Source organism: Phyllosticta capitalensis, assembly GCF_038381095.1.
Source record: "Phyllosticta capitalensis strain CBS 128856 chromosome Unknown BKA78scaffold_3, whole genome shotgun sequence".
Taxonomy (NCBI): domain Eukaryota; kingdom Fungi; phylum Ascomycota; class Dothideomycetes; order Botryosphaeriales; family Phyllostictaceae; genus Phyllosticta; species Phyllosticta capitalensis.
In genome coordinates this window covers 549,664-573,683 of record NW_027117441.1, presented here as the reverse complement: position 1 = coordinate 573,683, position 24,020 = coordinate 549,664, and the positions used below count along the sequence as shown (strand labels likewise).

Below are 24,020 nucleotides of genomic sequence, written 5' to 3'. Positions count from 1 at the left end.
CGAAGTCGCTGGGAGCTGCCCGGGCACGTGTCAGTATGACCTGTGGCTGAGGTGGTGTCTTGCACCGCCACGGCGGCGGCTGTGGCTTCCTTGCTCCTGCCTCCCGTTACCCGGCGAACGCCTGCCGACGTATGTTTACCCACCTTGCTGCCCACTCTACCTGGCACACTGCTGTCTACCAACTCTTTTGAAATTATTCACGCCCTTGTCATCCGGCCTCGAGCTTGCTACCTTTGCTGCTTTCACCACTTTTTCATCACCAACTCGACTGACCTACCTCTGAAGCTCCGTCGTGAGCTCCCGGCACCATGGCTGGGACTTCACTATCCGACCCGCCCTCTGTGACGCTCTCCTGTACGCCGTCCGTTCTCAATCCCGTCGCCTGGTCTAACAATACCTTGTAGTTGCCAACAACTTCTGGGGAAAAGATGACGCCGGTGTGTCGCCGCTCTTGGAGCGCATGCACAACGCCAAAGTGACCGGAGATGAAATGAAGTCGTTCTACACAGGTGGGTACATGCAGATCGACCTAGAGCTTGTACTGACTTGTCCAGCTCGTGCCCAAATAGAAGAGGACTATGCAAGAAAGCTACTCAATCTGGCGCGGAAGCCGCTCGGTTCGTCCGAGGGCGGTACACTGAAACTATCACTCGAATCCGTCCGAGCTGAGATGGAATCCATGGGAAAGGCGCACCAGCAGATCGCCAGCCAAATGAAGTCGGAACTCGAAGAGCAGCTGTCGGCCTTTGCCGGGGGCATCAAGGAACGCCGAAAGATCATCCAGACTGGAATCGAGAAACTCTTGAAAGTCAAGATGCAGCAAACAAGCGTCGTCAACAAGTCACGCGACCGGTACGAGCAGGACTGTTTGAAAATTAAGGGCTACTTGGCCCAGGGACACATGGTCATGGGCCAGGAAGAACGGAAGAACAAGGCCAAGCTGGAAAAGACCAAGATACAAATATCAACCAGCAGCCAAGAGTATGAGCAGGCCGTCAAAGTGTTGGAAGAGACCACAAAGCGCTGGAACAGAGAATGGAAAAAGGCATGCGATGGTTTCCAGGACCTCGAAGAAGAACGCGTCGACTTTATGAAGAGCAGTCTGTGGCAGTTTGCCAACATTTCTTCGACCGTTTGCGAAAACGACGACGCAGTGAGTAGTGATCTGGCGCTGACCGAATTCTATGCTGACCAATGTGCGCAGGCGCTCGAAAGAATACGGCTATCCCTCGAAGAATGCGATGTGCAAAAGGACATCACCAACTTCATTAAAGACTGCGGGACTGGACAGGAAATACCGGATGCGCCCAAGTTCATCGATTTTTGCCGCGGAGACGCAGATGACGTTTCCGAAACATCGGAGGACAACAGCTACTCCGTTGCACAATTCCAGCGCACCATGAATCCCGCATTCCGAAGCTCGTCGCCACAACCTTCTGTCTACGAATCTCATCACGACCCTAACAACCCATTGGCAAGGGAACTTGGCCACAAGGACTTGCATGGGACTGCACCTCATCCCGCAATCGAACCAGCAAGGCGATCTCACAGCCAAGCGCAAGCCCTTCAACAGCAATACACAACCCAATATGGAGACATCCCGGCCATTCCCCACAATGCTTATCCCACGGATGGAATGACACAATTTTGCCGCATTGCTCCTCCGTCCGAGCGAAGTTCGACTGTTCCAAGCCCGGTGCGTCCAGACAGCCGCGACTCTCGCAGTGACTATTCCAATCCAAACTCTTTTACCAGCGGGGAGCCATTCAGCAATGCTCCCTCCCCTGTGAAGCAAATGGAGGAACCTCTCCCGGCTGGACCAGGTGATCGGTCGATTCTGAAAAAGAGAAGTGGCATTTTCCAGGGCCGTAGTCCCTTCAAGAAGAAGGAAAAGGACCTGCCAGAGCCGAATCCTACGCCTACCAGCCGTAGCAATACTTGGTCTACGCAGCAGCCGTTGTACAGTCGTCCGACTCGAGCCTCGATGATCGCTGGTGGTACGAGGGCATCCCCGAGCCCCGATCCTGATCCTGTTGATCCAAGAGCCAACTTCCAGCTCAATGTCGGAAAGAACGTGTTTGACGTCGCACCTTCACCAAAGAAATCACCGACAAAAGCACCCAAAGATGACGGGGACATCCTCGCTCAAGCCCTGGCTGAGCTCAAGGGCGGAGGGTCGAAGAAATCCGCCAGCCGCATAACAGCAGACAGATACGCCGGCCTCTCCAAGACGCCCCAGCCCGACCCCCTCGTCCGACCTCCGGTTCTTGGACAAGCAGGCTTGCAAGGCGCGAAAAGCGGAACTCCTCCCCCATCCTACGAGCAACCAGTTAGCCTGCTCGGCGCCCCCCGAGCTGCCCACACGGCCAGGCAAATGCAGCAGACGACGCAGCAATACGTCAGCCAGAAGCAGAAAATGTTTTCCCCACGATCCTCGGGCGGCTCGGCCCATTCCGCCCCTAGGAGCAGCGCCGATATCCCACGCGCCCTCAGCCCAGGCATCAACCGCGGCACCAGCCCTCATCCTGGACTTCATGAGGCCCAGCAGGGTATGCGTTCGCCTCCTCACGTGCAAGCCCAAATCCACCGCGGTCCATCGCCATCCCACTTTGCTGCGCCCACGGCAAATAGGCCGCGCGCTCAGTCGTCGAGTCCAATCAAATCTCGCCCCAACGACATGTACTGGATGAACGGTAACAACTCGCCTGCAAATGTGCCGCGTGCCCTGTCGCCGAACCCAGCGTTTTCGCGCCCTGGTACCCGCGGTGGCGCTACTTCTCCTGCTCCGCACTTTGGTGCATCTCAGCGGCCGACGAGCAGCCAGGGCAGTGGAGGAGACATGGCGCTGCAGCTGACGCCGACGACCAGTGGCTCGACGTATGGAGGCGGTGGCATGACGCCGGCGTCACGGCCCATGAGTAGTTACGGTGGCAGCAATGCTGGTGGAGCATTGAGCACGAGGGTCCGCAGCAAGAGTGTGGCGGAGTCAAGGCCGCAGACGATGATTCAACCGGATCCGAGGGTACAGCACTATGGTAAGTCACTCTGCAATCTCCTAGCATGCATGTTTTCAATTCGCTGACGTTTTGTGCCTCGTAGCTCGCGCCATGTATCCGTACCAAGCCCAAATTCCCGAGGAGCTCAGCTTCGCCAAACACGACATCCTCGCCGTGCTGAAAGAGCAGGATGATGGCTGGTGGGCTGCCGAGGTGGTGGGCAAGCCCGGCGCTTGTGGCCTCGTGCCTAGCAATTACCTGCAGAATTGCTGAGATTGATCAGAGGCTCGCTGGCTCTCTCTACGCAGCAAAGTTGACTGAGCCGAGACATCGCGGGCTGGTGCAACTGGACGACGTACAGGATTTCGGTATTTCTTCTTCCCCTTCTTCTTTTGCCCCCAATCCTTTGCATCTTCTCCCTTTCACCCCCTCATCCCATCATTGAGCGCCCTCTTTTTCCGCGCAACGAGCGAGCGAGCGATCACACGGCGAGAGATACATACGGTCACTTTCATCACGCAGGACCAGCGAGACGCTGGCGACGAGGATCGGTACGAATGGAACGAATGAGCGAACGAGCGAGCGAAACGATCATGCTGATTTCGAGCGAGAGCGAGGAGCCAACGAGACTTTGAGCGCATTTTGGGGTCTTGGTTCAGCACTTTATCCATTGCACACACGGGGCGGGGTTGGTAGCATGGATGGATGGACGGACGGACGGACGGGTTTCTTCTTTTCCTCTTTTTCCTTCTCTTCGTGCTGTTTTTTGCTGCTTGCTTAGTTTGATTCCCCCAAACACGAGTTCAGAGTTGATTTGAGTCGAGGTGGCAATGCGGTGTGGTGTGTTGGTGCTTCAGATTGCTTCATTTTCCTTCCTCTTGGGTTTTTCAGGTGCTGGGAGGAGAGGAGTGAGAAGTGAGGTGTCGGTCTGTACAGCGAGCGAAGGGGCGAACGGAGCGTCATCTAGTTAGTCAGTCAGTCCGAGGTTTAGAATTTGCATGCCTCTCTTCTTCTCTTGGTATTTTCTCTCGGCACTGCGTTACATTGTCTTCCTTTGAAGAGAACATTGCCAAATGTGTATACATCTCGTTTTTGAACTTTAGTCGTTCTTTCGCTTATTCTGACTACCTTCCTACCGCTCTCCCTGCCTGTCGAAACGCCAACCGAAAATAAAGAGAGAAAGCAAAAGCGTAAAACGCCATGCCACAAACCGTGATCCCACCATAGCTCGTAAACCCACGCACGTCCTGCATGCCACCGGGGGTATCGTACCATCCATCCATCCATCCACCTTTGTCGACCCAAAAATAAAACCATCCGTTCCCACTTCTCAAACTCGCACATATGCCCGCTCGCCTTTTCCTTTCCATTTGCGAATTCCTGCCTGCAGAGAACGCATAAAACGACACCCAAGTGCCTCGCCGTACGCTCAAACAATGAAACCAACATAAAAACTGTCCCACCATACACCTCCAACATTCCCACCAAGCGCTCGTGCTCCATCTTACTGTCACCCCTGACCCTGACCCCAACCCCGAACCTGACCTTGTCCCTAACGGCCGTCCCGATCCTGCCTCAGGCGAGGAGGACCGCCGCGGATGCGCGGGCGGCCGCGGCCACGACCTGCACCGCTTGCCACAACCACAGCCGCACCGGCACCGACGCAATTGCCTTGAGCGCCAAAGGTGCCAAAAGCACCAGGACCACCAGCGACAGGAGCTTGTTGCGGTGGCAGCGACGGGACCACACCGACGAAGTGACCGTGACCGTGACCGTGGCCGAGGAACTGGCCCTGGCCGTGCCCGTGATGTTGAAGGCCGCCAAACTGCCGCTGCTGGCCGTGGTACTCCGGACTCGCGAAAAGCTGCTGACCGTGGAACGCAGCGGGACGAGCAACGAAGCCCGGCGCGTTGGCGTTGACGGCGAAGGGGTTGGGGGCGTCGCCGTAGCGGTTTCTATATGCCATTTGCGGCGTCATGGGGGCGCTTGTGCTGCCGTTGTTGCCTGCGTGGCCCCCTGTTTGGCTGTGCCTCATGTACGCAATGATGTCGGTCGAAGGTGATTGGCAGAAGCCCGGAGCCGTGTTTGTGGTTGCGGCCTGCGGCGCGACTGGCGCCGACGCGGGAATTGCGGGCATCGACCACTGAGAATTGGTCATGCGAGGTTCGCGAGTTAGACGGGGATTGGCCATGAGACGGGGATCGGCCATGGGACGGGGAACAGCCATGGGATGGGGAACAGCCGTTGCATTGGGAGCAGCCATGTGGTGGTGAACAGCCATGGCATTGGAAGCAACCACAGGACGGGGCGCGGCCACGGGACGGTAAGAAGCCGCCGCATGGTGAGCGGCGGACACGGGAATACCGGCGACAGGGCGAGGAACCCCTTGGCCCGATCTGACCATGGGGACGGAGCCGACGGGAGGTCCCGAGAACGCAAACCGGCCATCTGTGTTGCGGCCAGCGCTCACAGGATGACCAGGGGCCATGGCCATGGACGGGTGGTGGGCCATGCGAGTCGGCGCAGACGCGACAGGAGCTGGCTGACGCGGGTGCGGGTGGCCTCCCTGTGGCATCGCGCGCTGAGCTGGATGGGCCGACGTGTTCATGGCCGTCTGATGGCCGGCGTGCTGCATCAGACGGCCAACGTGCTGCGGCTGGTTGGCAATGCGGTTGGAGCTGGAGCCCGGGTTGGTGGGCTGGCACACAGGAGCAGCTCGTCCCAGCATCTGCTCGCCGGCAGGCCCGCTGTCGCGGCGCTGCTTGGCCAGAATCTGCCTTTCCACTCTGTTCTCCGGCACGCCCGCGGGGAGAACGTTCTCGGGAGACGAGACCCCCTTGGGAGGGAAGGGGGCTGGCTGCTGCTGGTTGGTGTTGGCGGGAGCAGCAGCTCCAGAGGGTTGGCGGACTGGGCAGACATTGGGAGGGCTGGCCGCCGTCAAGGCCGAGGAGACACCAGGCGCGCTCACTGTCGAGTCCAGCCCTTCAGAGAGCGCTTTTACCCTCGGGTGACTAGGAGAATTTGCGTGAGAAAGTGGAAGAGTCGAGGGCTGAGAGGTGGAGGCGCCGCCGTCTTCCAACTTGAAATTGCACTCCCCGAAAACGAACCCCTCGAAGTCGAAGTCCAGCTCTGGCAAGAAAGATGGCCAATTTGAGTCGACAAAGTCGAAATTGTCGTCGATGATCTCCGTCTCGCTCCGCCTTGTCTTTGGAAGCTCTCCACCAAGGCCCGCAGCCTCAAACGACCTCTTCCGAGAGCCGCTGCCGAGACAATCCGCTCCCTGTCAAATACTTGTTAGATCCTTCTACCAACACCCAGCAGGATGTTGTACGTACCTTTGATAAGAGCTCTTCGCGGCCAGCATCCCTCTCAATCTGCTCCAACTCGGCGATGAGACGACTCTTCTCCTGGGCGATACCGGCGTGCTCTTCATCAGTATAGTTGCTCCAGTCGACCAGCAGCGGGTTGGTCCTCAGGTACTCCCAAGCTTCCAGAGCCAAAAGCTTGACCCCCTTCGACACGGGTGCCGCCTTGTAGGCGAATATGCTTCTGACAGCCTCCGTCATCTCCTCGACGTTGGGCTGGAAGTCGCCCCGGAACGCGGTATACCCGCGTTCCAGAATCGGACTCGCAGGATGGTAGGAGGAGGACGAGGTTGCCTGGAGCCTGTCCGAGGCGCCGCAGCTGTGCGGGTTTGGCTCTGACGGCTCGCGATCCCCGAGTCCGTTCCAGATGTACCGCCCCAGAGCATACCAGTGGCGAGCGAGGGCCGACGGCTGCGGCTCAGGGACTCCGCTCACCCACATGAAGTACTGGCATACGGACTGCTGGATTTGGCGGATGTCTCGCTCCAACCAGGGAACATCTTGGCAGCGGTGGTCTGAGTGCGTGTTCGCCCTATGAGATGGTAAGTTTTGTTGGGATGAATCAAGGAGGGGCGGTCGACTTACATCTGCCATTCGCATTTGTTTTCGGGTTTGAAATCAAGCGTGGATTGTCGGTCTTCTGTCAGATTTGCCGGAACAAGGCCAGCGGAAGCGAAATGATTTTGCAGTGCAAGAGTCGCATGCTGGGCGCTGAAATCGGGGGTGGGCTCTTGACTTTGACCCGCCCCTCGAGCCCGCTTCGCAGGCGAAGGGGCGGTGAAATCAGACTGGTCTTGCGATTTGCTCGACATTTCGACGTGGGAGTTTGGCCTATATGACTGAAAGGAAATGATTTGGGTGGTGTTGGGCGCGCTAATCAAGAGCAAACGCTTGGAGAGGTTGGTGCAAACGCTCAACGGCAAAGATCGAGATGAATTCGACAACAAACGATCAGAGGTGTGTAAACGTTGAGAGATGTGTGGGTGACTGGAGATGGAATTGAAGGGGACGGGGCGCGAGGTCGAGCAGTACAAAGTAAAAGGGAGTACTCACATGACTGGAGTGAACCATGGGAGCAAGAAGCGAGCAGGCCACACTCAATATTGAGAAAAGGAGTATTGAGAAAAGGCAACCACCTCCTTGAGAAAGCACAATCAGAGTGTGACCAACGCTTACGGCTGGCTTTGCAGCAACAACTCATAATGCGAGCGATGAATGTTGAAAATGATCTCGAGGTTAGTTCGACGTGGGTGACTGGTCTGACCAAAGCTCAACACAGCATTTATGAGTGGAAGACTATTCAAGTTAGAGTTCATCTATCATGTTCTCATTCCCGTTAATCCTTTAACTATTAAGAGATGTTTTGGGCGTACGCTCCCATGCGCCTTGCCGTGACGCCAATAAAGGGCAGAAGAAGTTGAGAGGTATCCATCAGAATCATACGCACACGCCTACTCGGGCTTGGGCCTACCGCTGAGGGTGTTGATGAGATCCTCAAGACCAAGCCAGAACTCGTTCTTGGGGCGACGGTTCTTCCAGTCGGTGTCCTCAGCCTCGACCTTGGCCATGGGCGAGAATTTGACCTTTGCCCCAACAATGCCAATGACTGCGGCGCTCATTGGATCACTGGCGATTTCTTCCGGAGATTTGCCTGGCAACCATTAGCGCATTGTTTACAAATACGTGACCATACGAACTTACCCGCAAAGCTCTCCAGATGCTGCATGCTCCTGAAACCAAATCTGGTGGCCCTCATCCTGTCCATCGGCGAAGGCTTACCACCCTGCTGGAAGTGGCCCGGCACACCGTGACGCGACTCGAAGCGGCCCTTGCCCTCCTCACGAATGATGTCGGCAATGAGCTCCGTGCTGTAAGTCTCCGAGGCCTTTTCGTTGCGCAGGATGATCTTTCCACCGCCGCTGTTGCCCTTGTCCTTGGAGAAGCTCTGACGCAGGAAATCAATGTCGTGAGACAACATCTTCAGGTTGATGCCCTTTTCAGGAGTGTACACGGCCAGCGCGCCAATCGAGACACCGGCAATGGTGGCAATGTAGCCTGACGCACCACCCTGAGTCTCGACGACGAAGACGCGACGACGCGACGCGGATGCGGACTGCCTCATGACGTCACAGTACTGGATCAGAGCATTCAAGCAAGTGTCGCTACCGAGAGAGTACTCGGTTCCGGGGACGTTGTTTGAGACGGTTGCGGGAAGGACCGTCATGGGGATTCTCAGCGCAGCGTAGTAGTCTCTGGCCTTCCTCAGCTGGCTCACCGCCGTAAAGGCCTCGAAACCGCCAACCATGAAAAGGGCCTGAATCTTGTACTGGTCAAAGATCTTTGCGACACCCTCAAGGCCGCATGCCTCGTCAGCAGGGAGACCACGGTTAGTACCAATCTCAGATCCACCCTTGCTGACCCAGCTCTCGGCCTCGAGCCAGTTGATTTCGTGGACGGCACCATCGGCGTGGTGTCTGCACAGGCCGGGGAAACCGTTCATCAGAGCGACGGGAGTGTGGCCCCTGGCGAGGCAGTACGCCACGGCCGCGCGCGAGGCGGCGTTCATACCACCGGCCGGAGCTCCAACATGGATGATACCGACACGCATGCGCTATAAAACTGTCAGCTCACGTCCTGCTGGCATGGAAATGTTCCTACCTTGTCTACGGGAGCAAGATTTTCGGGAAGCTTAGCAGAGGTGGTGGTGATGTAAGCATTGTGGTATTCGGCAAACTCGTGGTCACGCAAGCCCATGGCCTTTTCAAAGTCCTTGACCTTGATAGCGTCGGCCACAGACTGGGTTTGCTTGACAGCCTCCATCAGAGGACGACGGCAGATCTTGTTCTCGACGATGCAAATGACGGGGCTGGGGGTGTCAGGGGTAGCTTCCAAGACTGCGTTGACGGCCTCGGCACCCTGCTGCGTAGCGAGCATACGGTCGTAGGCGCAGGCCTCACCACCTCTCTGGACGTGTCCCAAGGTGGTGATTCTCGTGTCGAGCTTGAGCTTGTTGGCCAAAAGATCCTTGACAATTGTAGGGGTGATGGGCTTGAGGTTGCTGTCGTGGGCACCCTCAGCGACAATGACCATGGTCTTCCTCTTGCCCTCGTCGCGGTGCTTGGTGACAATCTTGGACATTTCCTCCTCCCAGTTCTCTCCCGGCGGCTTCTCCGGAAGGAAGACAAAGTCGGCGCCGCTGGCGACACCGGCCATGAGTGCGAGCCAGCCGCAGTGTCTGCCCATGACTTCAATGACGAAGGCTCTTTGGTGGGAGGTGGCGGTCGAGTCGAGCTTGTCAATGGCCTCGCAGATGACGCCGAGCGAGGTGTAGGCGCCAATGGTGGCATCGGTGCCAGCCAGGTCGTTGTCAATGGAACCGACCAGACCGACAATGTTGAGGTGCCTAAAGGGCTTGACCTGGTCCTCGGTGAGCTCCTTCTTCTCGACGAGCTCGTCCATCAAGCTGGGCCACTCGGAGCGGAAGAGGTCGGCACCAGTCAGACTGCCGTCACCACCGCAAATGACGAGGGCGTCAATTCCCTTGAGGATCATGTTCTTGGCAGCCTGGAGGCGGCCGGGCCTCTCGCGGAAGGCAGCGCAGCGGGCAGTACCGATCAAAGTACCGCCTTCTGAGAGCCAGCCGCGGACGTCCTCCCACTTCATAGCTCTTATCATGTCGCCGCCTTGGACCAGACCTTCGTAACCTTCGTAAATGGCGTATGGCTCGCAGCCCTTGGCGAGGGCCATGCGGACGACGGCTCGGACGGCACCGTTCATACCAGGGGCATCACCACCGGAGGTCATGACACCAATGCGGCGCTGCTTGCCCTGGAGGGGCGGAGGGGGTTCGACAGGCATGGTTGGAGGTGGAATTGAGGGTGAGGTTGCTGTCTGGGGGGTATCTAGAGGAATGGAAGAGGAGGTAAGAATTGAACAAAAGATAGGGAAGTGAGAGGTGTCGTGAGAAGTGTGAGAGGGAGCTTGGTGAGGCAGGAGGGCTCTGAAGTCAGTGGGAGCCGCGCTGTTTTCTGTCGTGGATGCTGCCCCACGTTCAACGTCATAAATGACGGCCCGACAGGGTTCAACGCTTACTCACCCCAACGTTTTACCGTCATGGCATTCCTCGCCGACTCGATGTTCTTCCTCGCAGTTGTTCAACACCTCGTCGTTCTGAAATTCTTTAAATTTTGTTGCCAATGGCTCTTTGTGGATGAGTCAATCCCCTCTCTACTTTTTTTTCCACGTCCGTCCCTGACCGTTGACGGCCGACTTGAAACGGCGCGCCTAGCGCAGCAAGCGTACCACGAGTACTCCAGTATCTATCTCTGTGTCTCTATTCAACGTAATGAAACAGTCTTCAGCTGCACGACACATGTCTCGTTCCCTTCTCGTGATGAGCTGACTCCATCATCTCTTGTGTGGCCGTTGCCGGCAGCAGCAGCAGACCACCTCACGCCGAGACTCCACAGCTCATCTCGATGGCCTCCAGCCTGCAACTCGTCTTGGAACCCGGTGCTGCTGGCAGCTTGGCGTCATGAGAGCAGAAGACAAGCAAGCCAAAGCTGCCGCCAATAGTCCCTGTCCAGCAAGCATGCTCACATCGCCAGCAGCAGCAGCGTGGTCGAAATCATTGGCAACAGATCGATCATGGGGCACCAGAAACTTTCCATTGGACTCCGACAACGCTTTCACTCCGATGCCATCCGTCGTCCTCCAAGTCTCCAGTCCCCGTACTACATCACCTGACATCATGAACTGACTTCTGCATCTCGTTCTCCGTCGTCCGTCTCTTGCAACAACAAAATCCAGCCCGTCAGTCTGCCGTGCAACCCTTCCTGCAGGGAGGCTATGCTCATCATCCGCGAGAGCGACGACAGCGACCGTTACGGGACCTGCAGCTCGCGCCGATTTCCCCGATGACTTTTTGGTCCCTCTGATAGGTCGACTTGGAGCTTGCCCGCCCATCTTTGCCTACTGCGTCATCTGGATCGCCATGATTGCTACGGGCGTTGCAAAACAGTGCTACTGCAGCGACGACGTTGGGTGACTTCGTTTATTTCTTTCCCCCGCGCTCCGCTGGCGCTACCTGGCAGCAGCAGCAGCATCGCATGCATCATCATTCGCTCCATTGCTACCACATGCAGCCAAGCTCTTGTGCAAACTGCTGCATCTCTTCCAACGGAACGGAAACAACTGATTTCCGTAACTAGTGGCGCCCCGATGCCCATGATCTCAAATATCGAGACTTCCATTGGAGCAGTGTAGACATCTGCCCAGTCTAAAGCAACTCCACAAAATCAGCATCCCATTTCAACCCTCACTTCAACTTCAGAGCCCTCTTGCGCTCTCACAGGAAGGCTACTCTCCCCCCGAGACAATCGCAGTCGAATGGTCCGACGAGGCTCCCTTTCGAGGCTAAGGGGGAGGGAAAGACATCAAGACATGCGAATCCACTGCCTTGACGAAATTCACTGTATCCTGCAGATGTTCAGTCTCAACAGTTCTCATTCCACTCCAACACCCACCAGAAATGACATCGCCACCAAGCACCCAGACCGCCCACATTGTTGCATTGCACTCCAGCCAGAGGAAATGTCATGGCATTCCACAGTACGACAACCAAGATGATGCGTCATCAGTCCATCCTCAACTCTCAAGCGAACAACTCAGAAAGAGCAAAAGCCTTCAGGCTCAAAACGATAGGGGGATATCTCCGCAAAAATCAAACAAACAAAAACAAACCACCAAAACACCTTCAACTCCCTTTTCCCCAAAAAGAAACACCATGCACCACCCCACGCTACTAAAACTGACCCAACCCCGGCCCAAACGCCTCGCCCCTCTGCAGCGGCCTCAGCACACACGGAGCGCGGGGGTCCTCGCAGCCCTCCTTGGAGACGCGATTGCCCCACCACTGCGCCGGCAGATCGACGCCGGGGTACTGGAGGGCAAAGAAGGCGACAATGGCGCTGATGGCGACGCCGGCGCTGAGCGCCGCCGACGTCACGTAGTTGTACTTGCTCCAGAGCCCCAGGAAGCGCTTCTTGAGGTAGATCATCGAGACAAAGGCGACGGGCACGTGCGGCCAGTAGTAGCTCAGGTTGTACGGCGCCCACCGGCTCGCGCCGTGCAGCAGCACCACGGCGCTGGCTTGGCGCAGCCACTTGTGTTGGGGGAACTTGCGTTGGGCCATGTAGATGACTTGGGGGTTGCGTTTGTGTTAGTCGGAGAAGGATTGTGGAGTTGTGACGAGCTGAAGCAAGGACAAGTCTAGGTAGGTGGGTGGGTGTGCTGCAAGACTTACAAACTGGCAAGACGAAGCCGACCGGAAAGGCAATCAGAAGACTTTTGTACAATCCGTTCGTTCCAAAGAGCTTTTTGGGCCCGATTGTGCCCCAAATGACGGTTGCTGCAGCAGAACAGGTCAGCAATGGCGTCAGATATGATGGGCAAGAAAGGGAAAGGAAGTAGGGATGAAGACCGGGAATACTCACCAGTAAAAAACGTATTAACATCCGGACAAGTAAACCCGTTTTTTTGGTCCCTGAAATGCATCTCAAGTCAGCCATCTCACTCACTAGACCACCCTTATTCTTCTCCTCTTCTCCCCAAACCACCAAAGAAAGAAGGTACTTACTCTTTACACACGTCCTCAATGCCCCGGATCTGGAAATTCATGACAGCCGTACAAACAAACGTGCTCGCGACACAAGCGGCCATCTGGGCCAGGAAGAGGCTACGCGGCGGCAGCTTGACGTAGTGCGCCATCTTGAGAGAGTTGGAGAAGCGCAGTGCGTGAGCCGTCGTGATGCACGCGAAGCCCTTGAAGTAGTTGACCGCCAGCCCGTTGCCAGACATGAAGAGTCCACCGATGAATTCGGCGAGAACGCTACATGAGGTGCTTGTTAGCTCCAAATTTCCCCATTTTCCTTTGTGTGTTCCAGAGGAGTTGACAGACGAAAAGCCGCTGGGCTGGGAAAGGGAGGGGTCAACTCACAAAAGCAACACTTGCATGCCCGTCACGGCATACATGATGCCAATTGGGACGACAAAAACCAGACAAAGGAGCAGGCCGTAAAGAACGACAAGGGGGATGGTCTGTGAAGTTCGTAGTCAGAGGATGTAAATGTTATGTAGTGGTTGGGTCGGTCCCAAAAAGGAAACTTACGTAGGTCGGCCAGCCTTGAATGCCACCAACAGCGCAACCAACGGCCAGGAGTAGAGTGACAAAATACCACCAATGCGGCACTGCCCCAGAGCGTCAGTAAATCGTCAACTTGTATAGCATGCATGAGAAAAGACATACCCTCCGGGTACGCTGCCATTAGCCGATTGTGGACATCTTTGTAGAACCCCTGGTCTCTACACTTGCGAAGTCCCTTGAATCCACGCCAAATCTCGCGGCGATGGTACAAAAAAGCGTGCGAAATAGTCGCTGCATACAACGCAAAGAACATGGCGTAATTGTTGAGGTAGCCGGCACCGAGATAGGGTGGCGAATAGGCTTCGAACTTGGCTCGGTCAAACATACCGCGGTCGTCGATAACACGGGAGACGTTGTAGTGCCGGCCGAAGCGGTCGAAGACGCGCTGCGAGTTGATGGGAAGGTGCGCCGTGTGGAATGCGTTTTTGTACCACATGGCGATGATGCCAAAGAACGAGAGAAACATGCCGATGAACCCGTTGATGGTGTTGAAAAAGGGAACGACCAGCGGAGATGTATAGTGGAAGGAGAGGATGTTCCAGTCGAGAGTGGGAAGTGGGTTGAAGCCGAGCCCGTTGCGCATCCCCGTGACAGCGTTAAGATTGACGTTCGTGGGTGCGATCCAAGTGGGCCAATTGAAAACGCTGAGTGCTGTGAAGAGGTAGTTGGGGAGAAAGAAGTAGCTAACAAGATTAGCTTGTCTGCTGGTTCAAGGGGCTTGCGAATGCATACAAGAACATGCCCACAAAAGCTATCGTAAACCATCGCAGCCGCGATGCAGTGTATATGCGCTTTCTCGGTCCCATAACAGGAGGATTACCGCCTAAATATTGTCAGTTGAATTGTGCTTGAAAGTAGAGAATGGTGCATCGAACCGCTGTGGAAAGATTCGTTCAACGCAATCGTCACCAAAGTCGTCGGCCAAACACAGTACGTCGGATACACCAAGAAGCGCCGAAGACATCCTGCAATTCCATAACCCATAAAGTTCGTTCCGAGTGCGACGAGTACTTGGTACCAGAACTGGCCTGCATATTTCTGGTTGAAGTACTGGGGAAGATACTGCGTGAAGACTATTTGAATCGATTCAGTTCAGGTTCCAGGCGTGAATATGGCGAAAATCAATCTTACTAGTGAATGTAGTATATGGAATGTCAAGCCCATTCGTAGCCATGATGCCAATGAGCATGTGCTCCTTTTTACTGAACGGCCCAGGATTTAGGCCAATGCGGCGACCAAAGATTTTGAAGCTTTTCGCGGGGATATATCTTTCCGCGGCCTTACCAAGTGGCCCTGTGAGCAAGAATTAGGTTACTTCTACATCAATTTGGAGCCATGGCGCTTACACGCCAGTAATTGGGCCACATTGGCCTCAATTACTATCGCCGGCTGTCGGACGTCGAACAGCGAATTTGTTGCCGCCCCAATTACCACGAGAATCATCCCGATTACCCACGCTCGCACCGTCGACTGTTGAATCGGTCAATACGCATTGACAAGAAGAGGTACAAACTTACGCAGGGAAGGCTTGGGTCATCCGTGTTGCTAACCACGGCCCTGACCTCGGCGTACGGGCTATCATTAGTGATTAAGGCCGCCTCGACTTTCATCTCCTGGATGAGCATCGAGTGGGCTTCCGGGTGCACAAATACGTCGTCGTCAGCCAGAAATGTCTTTACTCTCTCGAGCACCTCGGCGGGAAAATTTGGGTCCAGCTCGTGCAGCTGGAGGACGTTTTCTAGAATCTGTGGCACGTGTGAGAATAATTTGTGGGAGAGCGGCAGGCACGCACTTCTTTTGTTTCTTCTAGCGATAGTTTGTTTGCGAATTCTTGGGCGGCTTTTAATGTGTCGTCTGTTACCCCGAGGTCCCTGTAAAGGCAGAGATGGTATTAGCTCTTTGGCTTGTGGCAACAAGAAAGGAAAAGGTGGGAATCGGAAAGCTTACGACTCGATCTGCTGTGGCGTCTCCCCGTTCCTTCCGATCTGTTATCAATGTAAGCCTCTTTCAAATACGCATGTTCCCCACGAAACAGATCTTTGTGTTCTCCGTTTGCTCTTTCAGCACATACTTGCGGAGTCTTGTCCCCAGAGACATGCTCGCTCTCGTCATCTCCTCCCGTCTTCGTTGACCCTTTACGTGACACGGGAGTCAATTCAACGGAAGATAATGACGGGCTACGGCCCGAGATTGGTCTCGTCTGTTGTCCAGCCATGGTTTTTTGTAGAGAGCAAAGTGCAGTTCTCCTGGCCCCAATTGATCTCCAGAGATGAAGCAAAAAAGCTGTAGGAGACCGTTTAGCCCCTTGTCCAAGTAGAGAAAGCGTGTGTGATATGCAACGGGTCCAGGGTCTTGACGTGCCACAGCCGTTCTTTTAACGCAACGCCGGGGACCTGCCCACTCCGCTCAAGCTCTGCATGACCAACGAGCAGTAGAGCAGCTATCAAAACCAACGGCGGCTGTGGGAGTGATAGTGACAGGCGCCGGTGGCAGAAGCGGCCGCCTGTAGGGAGGGAGGCATGTGGAGGCGTGCCATACTCAATTTATCCTCGTCTCTTGCGCTGTTTCGATCTAGCTCTCGTCCACCCTTGTTGAAAGTCGCTTGCAAATCCTTGGGTCATGATTGTGAGGGCGAACATGGAGTCTCGGCCAAGGTCTCGCTCGCCGAGTTGAGGGCCTGCTTCAGATGGTTAGATTGACTGCTGCATTGCACCGCACTGCATCACATCACACGTACATACTTAATACATGCGTACGTCGGGACGAACGGCAGGAGATGCAGCAAACGCGCTAGCAGTTGAGACAGTGCGTGGTGAGCATCAAGACGACGCCGACACTGGCCTCGACAGATTTGGCTGCAGCTTGACTGCGACTCGTAGACACTAGACAAGAGTGAGGCTAGCTTGACAGAAAGAAAGGGGACGGTCGAAGGCCCTGGTGTGGGTGGAAGGGGGACGGCGTGCGGACGAACGAGTGGGTTGATGGACGAAAGGGATGGAGGAGAGCACCTGCGAACCTTTGCGCCATTGAAGGAAGTCCTATCGTGAGTTGAAAGGTGCCATTGCCTCCTTTCGTCACTGCAGAGATATGACATCAGTGCAGGGGCTCGACGAGGCAAGAGGCAAGACCAAAAGTTCCAGGCGCAGACCTCTGGCCAAGGAACCCAACAGCCACCTCTTTCCACCTTAGACTGTCAACTGCAGCAAACGAGGGATGCAGACACTTGCGCGGGGTAAGTAGAAACAAACGACGTCCGGTTCATCAGGGACGCAATAGCTCACCTGCCCGCCTGGCCCACTTACCGCTTCCTCATCCTTCCCGTCCACCGGTCCTCTCACCCCAACCGCAATTGGAAACTGGAACCTGTCAGACCACCTGATGCCGGCAGAGGCGGCCGGAATACCAGATCAGATAACGGGCTTCGGCCTGCGCCTCAATACCAGATGGGCACACCGGTGATGCAGGCCCACTCAGCCACACTTGGTATTTGGCTGTATCAAGTCAGTGTGCTGAGGATTCATCATCGGCTTCTGTAGGACTTTTAGAACTCACCGACTTGCTCCATCAATGCCGGATATCAACGGATTTGTGGCTGTGAGTAGACTGAGAAGCGAGACAGGCGCAGCAACCGAGAATACCGAGGTCCTAGTCGAAGGAAGACGAAGCCATCTGTACTGTGTCGCTCAGCTTGACAATTGCACAATTTTTTAGGGAATAGTAAGTATCCTGAATTTCGGCCAGGGCTTGCTTTGTCGTCGCATCCTCTCAAAACCGCAACGCCAGAATCCGGACGCCTTAAACCCACAGAACATTCATCGTACATCTGCAACTTGGAAATTTCTGTCCTCGTGATGGACAGCTCGCCTTCTGAAGGCAGATGGAAAAGTCCCCTGCAGAACATCTGGACAACTTTTGGACAGGGGCGGGGAAACTTTTGTGATGTGTCCATCGAGGCATGGAGAACATGAATCGTAAGAAAAGAAGCGACCAGAAAGGACAGAGGAAGTTTTGGTACATCAAGAGAAGACACAGGAAGGTAGACAAGAGACATGGAAACTCGCTCGCTCGGTCAACCTTTTCAGCCGAGAAGGGAAACAAAAGACAACACCAGACTCAAATCAACGAGTCCTTTCCAATCATCGCGACCTTGTGCTCCATCCACTCGAGCACTCTCGCAATGATGCCTTCCTCAGCGCTAGCCGGACAGCTGCCCATCTCGACATGCTGGACCAGGGCGTGGAACTTGGCAAACTTGTTGCCGCAGCCCAAGCCGGGACACAAGAACGGCAAAGGATTCTCGCGAGAGTAGTGCTTGGAGAGATCGACTCCCAGCCTTAAATCTTCACGGTAGGCCGGGTCGATGTAGGCCCACGACGGGTAGAAGGAGGCGGCGATGGAGTTGAGGTGGAACGAGTCGATGCCTAAGTGGCAATAGCCGCCTTCGAGATGGTACAGAACGTCGCAGGCGCGGGGAAAAGGTCTAGAGCACCCCCAGCAAGGAATGTCGCGGGATCTGTGCATAATCATGTGCTGTCGGAGACGAAAGGGTTTCAGTGCACAAGCAGCCAGGGGACGTTCAAGGGGTGGGAGGTGGGTGGACTGGGCGGAGATTTTTCGGTGGCGGACAACTGAATTGACATACCTGTTCCACGTCGTTCTCGTTCTTGTGATGCTGCTGGCATTCTGAGCAGGCAAAGACTTCGTCAAGGTGCTTCATGTAGATCTTAAAATCCACAAAGACCTGTAGACAGCCTCGGCAAGAATGAAATTCATGGGTGACGAGGTAGTGTTGGAGAAGCTGTTCGATGTTCTCGCCATCAAAGGTGCAGCGTTTGCCGTTAGCATGCACAGCGAGGCAGATGAAGTGATTGCTCGAATCTTCCCAGTGTTGCTCGCGGGCTGAGCGGCTCACGAACATGCGATCGCACCGCTTGCATTCGAAGGCATCAAAGACGGATTCGAGATTCGGTCCGCCAGTCGTCGAACCGGCAGAGAAGTCGAGATTGAAGTAGGGCGAAGAGTACTCTACTGTGTGACTTCCCAAATACGGAGGGGGAGGAGAAAAGGCGGGCGGCAACGCGGATTCGACGGCAAACATTTTTGCTGAAGCAATGAAGCTCACCGTGTGTGGGATCGGAATTGATGCTTTTGAAAACGCTCGAAACGATAGAAGAAGACGACACAGGGCGAGATTGATTTCTTGAGCTCTGAGTTTGAATTGTGCCGTTGTCGTGCAAGGGAAGCAAAACTGCAGTGGACCGGCCGGCGGGGCTGCAGTGTCGACCTTACCTTGTGCTGTGCCGGGGGTCTGGTGCAGGTGGCCGTGATAGGAGCACCAGTGTTGATGAGCAAGAGGAATTGGTGTGGATGCTGTGGAAGAATAAAGGTGCGAGATAGAGTTGCTGAGGAGAGACGTTTTCTGTCAACGGTGGAAGACGCGCCAAAAACTTTAAGTCAACGCGCAAAGTCGACCCTTGTCGTGTCGCGCGTCCACCAGGAAACTGCACCCGCTGAGCGGTGGAACCTCCGGCTCAACGAGCGCTGCTTCATGATGGGCATTCCGGGCGAAGGAAATCGGAATGACTTGTCGAGTCTTGAAGCATCTCTGTTTCATTGATCCTGGAGCTGTCGTCTGCCGCCCGAGCTGCTGTAGATGTCCGTAGAGCACAGTTGATACTGTCGAATGATATCGTCGGATGCAGGATTTGAAGCTTTCACACCCAACGGGTCTTGTGCTACGTTACACCTCTGTGTCAACGTCATTGATAAGGCAGCTAGGTACTTGGGATTTCCTACGTGAGGCCACGAAAGCCTCCATTGCAACACTGATGAGAATGATGTGTACTGCTCTTACTCTTTGTCGAAGCTAGCTGATAAAGGAGTCTCAAAACTCTGGAGGTGTATCGCATAAGCACGCTGCGATATTGCGCGTATCGTTAAACTCCGATGGACTTTGAGCTAGCCCCACGCGGCGTTAGACTGGTAAACCCCGCCACGGGAAGACGAAGACGCAGTTCAAAAGGCAACAGCTCTCGAAATAGACTACACATCCAATTGATCCTGTCTTTTCGAGAATCCAATTCATCACCAGCCTCACACGAATTCCGAAAATGACTCGCGTACTGCTCACCGGTGGAAGTGGCTTCATTGCCGCCCACGTCCTCGATATTCTGCTCAAGAACGGGTAAGATATATCATGCCACAGTTGAGAATCACGCTGTCTGACAATGAATGCTCCAGCCACTCGGTCGTGACCACGGTTCGCAGCCAGCAAAAGGCGGACAAGATCAAGGAAGCCCACCCCACCTACGGCAAGGACAAGCTCGACTTTGCGATTGTCGAAGACATTGCGAAGGAGGACGCATTCGAAAATGCCGTCAAGTCGGACCCGCCGTTCGAGGCCGTCATCCACACTGCCAGCCCCTTTCACTACAACGTCACGGATCCCATGAAGGATCTCATCAACCCCGCCGTCATTGGCACAACGGGCGTCCTGAAGTCTGTCAAGAAGCATGCGCCCACCGTCAAGAAGGTCGTCATCACTTCATCCTTCGCGGCGATTGTGAACCCCAGCAAGGGGAACTGGCCGGAGCACACATATTCGGAGGCAGACTGGAATCCGTCCACGCTGGAGGATGCCGTTAAAGACACCATGAACGCATACCGAGGTAAGCATTCCCTGGTCAATAGCCCTGTAGGAGAGCATGTAATGACAGGAGACACAGTCAGCAAGACCTTGGCCGAGAAGTCGGCTTGGGATTTCGTCGAGAAGGAGAGTCCCAATTTCAAGGTCGCAACAATAAACCCTCCCATGGTCTACGGTCCGGTCGTCCACTACCTCAACTCGCTCGACGCCCTCAACACGTCCAACCAGCGCATCAGGGACGCCATACTCGGCAAGTGGAAGGAGGAGATTCCCCCCACAGGAGGCTTCTGCTGGGTCGACGTCCGCGACGTCGGTCTTGCACACGTTAGGGCTATGGAGCGACCCGAGGCGGACCAGAAGCGCTTCTTCGTCACGGCGGGCGGATACAGCAACAGGGAAATGGTCGAGGTTATCCGGAAGCATTTCCCAGAGTACCAAGACCAGCTGCCTGGCCCCGACGCGCCGGGTGGTGGCTACCCGGAGGAGGGCTCGTTCAAGGTGGACAACTCGAGGAGCAAGGATGTGTTGGGCATTGAGTACATTCCGTTTGAGAAGAGCATCGTAGACACGGCCAAGTCGTTGAAGGCGGTGGGCGCTTAGAGAGGCGGATTTGGTGCAGATTGAGATTTATGACTACCATAGATGAATGTACGACTTGAATCTCTATCGCCACACGCTGTGAAACCATTCCCAAATATTCCTTCTCAATGTTTGTCCAACTGTGCCCACGGGACGGTCATGAAAGGCCGAAGATGAATGATAGCTAGGACCGTGATGCGGCTTCTGTGTCTTGGAGAGCGTTAGCAGATGTGCCTGCTTGAGGATGCAAATGTAAATTGAAGGAAAGTTGCCAGGTCAGACTGTTGAGCTTGAATGTTTGTTTAAATATCATGGATGACTCAAAAGTTATCGTTTGAAGAAAAATCATCATGAGAAGGCTGTTGAAAAACTTGCGAGATGGACGTACCTTGAAAATAGACTGCTGGTAACTGTTTGTTAGTGCTTGTGGAGCCCAGATCATGAGAGCTCTCTTTGAGGTGTTGAGGTAGCAGCGTCTCATCTGCAACATTCGCAGAGTCCAAAAGGTGAGTGGAAAGAAACTTCGGAAAGGCGACGGGGATTTTTGTAGGAGTTCGGAGACGGCGTCAACTTTTCCGACGTGTTCTTGGCGCTGCGGTCCTGGCCGAGCCCCACCAAACCAAACAGAGGGGCCCACGACACTCAAGAGCCCGCCAGCTGCGCAACCGCCTCTTCACCTCCAACTTTACCTCTACCTTCCCCTTCTCAACCCAAGCAATACACTTGCACTACAGACAAAATGGCCGGTTTGTCTCCCTTTCCAACGACGCGAAATGCGGCTTAAGAGCACCACTGACGGGATCCTGCATAGACTTCCAGAACATCGCCAGTACGTACCCGACAACAGAAACAGCAAACACCCCCTCAATCAGATTCCGAGGCGGACCGTGTGTTTCTCTACGCCATACTGACTCATGCGCAGCTCAGTTCGTCCAGTTCTACTACAAGACCTTCGATGAGAACCGCGGAGGTCTCCAGGCGCTTTACGTACGTGGGGCTCGGGCTGCAATATGACTGGAACGAGAGATTGCTGACGCCGTGGACGCTGTAGCGCCCGCAATCCATGCTCACCTTCGAGTCCAACGCCGTCCAGGGCACCGATGGCATCATGGAGAGGTTGACCGTAAGCAAGAAGTCTGCACCAACTGTTCCCGATGACCGTCCCTAACACTTGAGCTTCAAGACCCTGCCTTTCCAGAAGGTCGTCCACCAGGTCGCCACGCTCGACGCGCAGCCCGCCAGCGAGGACGGCGCCATTCTCGTCCTGGTCACCGGTGCTCTGCTGGTATGTTTACATTTGGGAACCGAGAGAAACACAAACCGACTGACATTGCGTGCGACAGGTCGACGAGGAGGGGAGGCCCATGAGCTACACCCAGGCCTTCACCCTGCGCCCCGACGGCGCTGGCAGCTACTTTGTCTTCAACGACGTGTTCCGTCTTGTCTACCCTGCTGCCTAAGGAACCAACGACATGGCCGGCGCTGCAGTTGCGGATGGTTGATTGAGTCGAGTTGAATACCAGAATTGGGCATGGCGCAAAGTGGCGCGTCAGAGAGAGAATCGAAGACTAGGAAGCAGAGGACTCTACAACCATCATGAGGTGTTGATAAATGCTATGAATTGATGCGCGCATAACATGCCATCCTGACCGTGTACCTGCGCCACGGGCGGGACGGTACGCAGCAACGGGACGTGGATGATTTCAAGAATGTTGACATGTAGCGCTTCATGTCGATTCTGCGTCGCTGTGGGTTGCGAGAAGCAGACGGATCCTTGTCACAGATTTGACTGCTACAGGCGGCGGCTTAGGCGGACGCGACTGCTTCTCGTGGCTGAGCTCTTGCGGGTGCCTGTGCCCTGGGCGCAGCTCCTGCGGCGGAAGGCGTGGCAGGGTCCTGTCCTCAAAGCTCTCACCTCTTCCAAGCCTGAAACTCTGTCGAGCCACAACACCAACCTCCAAGTCTGCACTACACCCATCCGCCAGTATAATTCGTCACCGCTGTCACAAGTTTACGCCCAGCCGATACTCTTTCGCTTCCGCGCAGTTCAGTCGGCCACCTCCGCTAGCTTCGCTCCCCCGAGTCTTGCGCCAAGCGATCAACCATCGCACGGAGCACGCGCATCCAGACCACCTGCACTGGCACTGCAGGCAGCCCATCAACCCCACGACCTCGACCGAGACCGGGAGCCGCTGTTTGACGCAGCTAGACAGCCAAGATGACGTTCAGGGAGGAGCTCAAGTCGAGGAACTTCAGTAAGCTGCGCAACCGCGTCGGCCCGCTGCCGCCTTGGTCGTTGTTGTTGCTGAAGCTACGTTGCTAACACGTCCCGACTGCAGGTATATACGGCCAATGGTCAGTACGCCCCTTGTTTGCGCACGCCTTGCTCGAGTAACTCGCGTCCTTTGTCGTCGCGCGCTTCAACGCCGGGGAACCTGTGTGGGCCGTTTGCGCATCGCCAGGGAGCTCCCGGTGGTTGCCATTAGGCTGGAGCCTACACCATCAAGACACTGGGGATACTTGCGCGGCGCTGGCCAGTGGACACGGCAGACGTGGGACAGAGACGCTGACAAGAACTCAGGACGGGAATTCTTTGCGTGATTCTGTGCTTTGCCATGGGCATTGCCAACATCTTCTCCGGATTCCCCATCATCGTATTCAGCATCATATGCCTGCAAGTTTTGCCCCCTGGTTTTTCACAGGACAACAAACATCTAATCTGTGTAAGCAGGGCATTCTCCCCCGTCATCTTCTTTGTTGAAGTTGCCTTCCTCCTCAAGCTGCCCATCTGGTCAGAAGGCTTCCGCAGCTTCTTCCGCCGCCTGCAAGAGAACTGGCCGCGCATCGTCATGTACCTGGTCATGAGCGTCGTCCTGTGGATCAGTCTGGTCGGCGGCGCCAGCTCGCTCATCGTCCCCGCCATCTTCCTCCTCTTCGCCGGCCTGTTCTACCTGCTGGCGGCGCTCAAGAACCAGGACTTCCAGAGCAGCAAGATCTTGGGCGGCCAGGGCGTTGCGCAGATGATCATCTGAGGTCGGAACGAAGCTTGAGCTGCAGCTGTGGAGCACACGCAAAGGTTCGAAGGATAAAAGATGGGGTTCGCTTCTTTTGCACTGCACGTCTTGTTCGCAATTTGCATGGGCGAGCTCTCTCGTGGGTACAACACACATGTCCCGTAAAGGTAGCAGGTGCAGGTTGTCGTCACTTTGATTATTCTTGCAACGCGCTCC

General features: G+C 55.4%; 10 protein-coding genes across 10 annotated transcripts; 5 read left to right on the top strand and 5 right to left on the bottom strand.

The window, feature by feature from the left end:
* Positions 1-308: 308 nt before the first annotated feature.
* On the top strand, positions 309-3,269 carry BKA78DRAFT_350748 (uncharacterized protein; the record flags this gene model as incomplete). Its single annotated transcript, XM_066891044.1, has 5 exons — positions 309-354; positions 405-509; positions 555-1,153; positions 1,205-3,035; positions 3,100-3,269. 5 exons carry the CDS (start codon positions 309-311, stop codon positions 3,267-3,269), a joined length of 2,751 nt encoding a protein of 916 aa, XP_066746249.1.
* A 1,279-nt stretch (positions 3,270-4,548) lies between these two features.
* On the bottom strand, positions 4,549-7,173 carry BKA78DRAFT_293429 (uncharacterized protein; the record flags this gene model as incomplete). Its single annotated transcript, XM_066886219.1, has 3 exons — positions 4,549-6,276; positions 6,332-6,893; positions 6,947-7,173. The coding sequence occupies 3 exons, from the start codon at positions 7,171-7,173 to the stop codon at positions 4,549-4,551; spliced, it is 2,517 nt and encodes an 838-aa protein (XP_066746248.1).
* Positions 7,174-7,812: 639 nt separating this feature from the next.
* On the bottom strand, positions 7,813-10,219 carry BKA78DRAFT_330309 (6-phosphofructokinase; the record flags this gene model as incomplete). The annotated part of the gene is made up of 3 exons (XM_066889762.1): positions 7,813-8,012; positions 8,063-8,972; positions 9,020-10,219. The coding sequence occupies 3 exons, from the start codon at positions 10,217-10,219 to the stop codon at positions 7,813-7,815; spliced, it is 2,310 nt and encodes a 769-aa protein (XP_066746247.1).
* Positions 10,211-11,191, top strand: BKA78DRAFT_308232 (uncharacterized protein). The gene is made up of 2 exons (XM_066887921.1): positions 10,211-10,263; positions 10,458-11,191. The coding sequence occupies exons 1-2, from the start codon at positions 10,218-10,220 to the stop codon at positions 10,934-10,936; spliced, it is 525 nt and encodes a 174-aa protein (XP_066746246.1). The 5' UTR covers positions 10,211-10,217; the 3' UTR covers positions 10,937-11,191.
* Positions 11,192-12,164: 973 nt separating this feature from the next.
* On the bottom strand, positions 12,165-15,780 carry BKA78DRAFT_350745 (OPT oligopeptide transporter protein-domain-containing protein; the record flags this gene model as incomplete). Its single annotated transcript, XM_066891043.1, has 15 exons — positions 12,165-12,562; positions 12,666-12,770; positions 12,856-12,905; positions 12,999-13,250; positions 13,359-13,459; positions 13,530-13,609; positions 13,668-14,248; positions 14,304-14,388; positions 14,441-14,638; positions 14,697-14,858; positions 14,912-15,035; positions 15,083-15,310; positions 15,358-15,436; positions 15,513-15,550; positions 15,637-15,780. 15 exons carry the CDS (start codon positions 15,778-15,780, stop codon positions 12,165-12,167), a joined length of 2,625 nt encoding a protein of 874 aa, XP_066746245.1.
* A 1,248-nt stretch (positions 15,781-17,028) lies between these two features.
* On the bottom strand, positions 17,029-17,813 carry BKA78DRAFT_93812 (uncharacterized protein). Its single transcript, XM_066894011.1, has 2 exons — positions 17,118-17,813; positions 17,029-17,056 (listed from the first exon to the last, which is right to left on the bottom strand). The coding sequence occupies exon 1, from the start codon at positions 17,614-17,616 to the stop codon at positions 17,143-17,145; it is 474 nt and encodes a 157-aa protein (XP_066746244.1). The 5' UTR covers positions 17,617-17,813; the 3' UTR covers positions 17,029-17,056; positions 17,118-17,142.
* On the bottom strand, positions 17,679-18,663 carry BKA78DRAFT_293425 (uncharacterized protein; the record flags this gene model as incomplete). The annotated part of the gene is made up of 2 exons (XM_066886218.1): positions 17,679-18,164; positions 18,208-18,663. The coding sequence occupies 2 exons, from the start codon at positions 18,661-18,663 to the stop codon at positions 17,679-17,681; spliced, it is 942 nt and encodes a 313-aa protein (XP_066746243.1).
* A 766-nt stretch (positions 18,664-19,429) lies between these two features.
* On the top strand, positions 19,430-20,893 carry BKA78DRAFT_93808 (uncharacterized protein). The gene is made up of 3 exons (XM_066894009.1): positions 19,430-19,749; positions 19,806-20,233; positions 20,291-20,893. Exons 1-3 carry the CDS (start codon positions 19,676-19,678, stop codon positions 20,809-20,811), a joined length of 1,023 nt encoding a protein of 340 aa, XP_066746242.1. The 5' UTR covers positions 19,430-19,675; the 3' UTR covers positions 20,812-20,893.
* A 532-nt stretch (positions 20,894-21,425) lies between these two features.
* Positions 21,426-22,569, top strand: BKA78DRAFT_308218 (putative nuclear transport factor NTF-2). Its single transcript, XM_066887920.1, has 6 exons — positions 21,426-21,536; positions 21,602-21,619; positions 21,713-21,777; positions 21,842-21,913; positions 21,974-22,075; positions 22,134-22,569. The coding sequence occupies exons 1-6, from the start codon at positions 21,530-21,532 to the stop codon at positions 22,248-22,250; spliced, it is 381 nt and encodes a 126-aa protein (XP_066746241.1). The 5' UTR covers positions 21,426-21,529; the 3' UTR covers positions 22,251-22,569.
* A 439-nt stretch (positions 22,570-23,008) lies between these two features.
* On the top strand, positions 23,009-23,822 carry BKA78DRAFT_248586 (golgi apparatus membrane protein TVP18; the record flags this gene model as incomplete). The annotated part of the gene is made up of 3 exons (XM_066884405.1): positions 23,009-23,045; positions 23,130-23,145; positions 23,372-23,822. 3 exons carry the CDS (start codon positions 23,009-23,011, stop codon positions 23,820-23,822), a joined length of 504 nt encoding a protein of 167 aa, XP_066746240.1.
* Positions 23,823-24,020: the final 198 nt, after the last annotated feature.

Coding starts and splice junctions, on each gene's coding strand:
- BKA78DRAFT_308232 (XM_066887921.1), top strand. CDS start 10,218: ATGGTTGGAGGTGGAATTGAGGGTGAGGTTGCTGTCTGGGGGGTAT. Junction 10,264..10,457: donor GGTTGCTGTCTGGGGGGTAT/CTAGAGGAATGG, acceptor ACGCTTACTCAC/CCCAACGTTTTACCGTCATG.
- BKA78DRAFT_93812 (XM_066894011.1), bottom strand. CDS start 17,616: ATGTCTCTTGTCTACCTTCCTGTGTCTTCTCTTGATGTACCAAAACTT.
- BKA78DRAFT_93808 (XM_066894009.1), top strand. CDS start 19,676: ATGACTCGCGTACTGCTCACCGGTGGAAGTGGCTTCATTGCCGCCCAC. Junction 19,750..19,805: donor GATATTCTGCTCAAGAACGG/GTAAGATATATC, acceptor TGAATGCTCCAG/CCACTCGGTCGTGACCACGG. Junction 20,234..20,290: donor CACCATGAACGCATACCGAG/GTAAGCATTCCC, acceptor CAGGAGACACAG/TCAGCAAGACCTTGGCCGAG.
- BKA78DRAFT_308218 (XM_066887920.1), top strand. Junction 21,778..21,841: donor GAGGTCTCCAGGCGCTTTAC/GTACGTGGGGCT, acceptor TGGACGCTGTAG/CGCCCGCAATCCATGCTCAC. Junction 22,076..22,133: donor TGGTCACCGGTGCTCTGCTG/GTATGTTTACAT, acceptor TGCGTGCGACAG/GTCGACGAGGAGGGGAGGCC.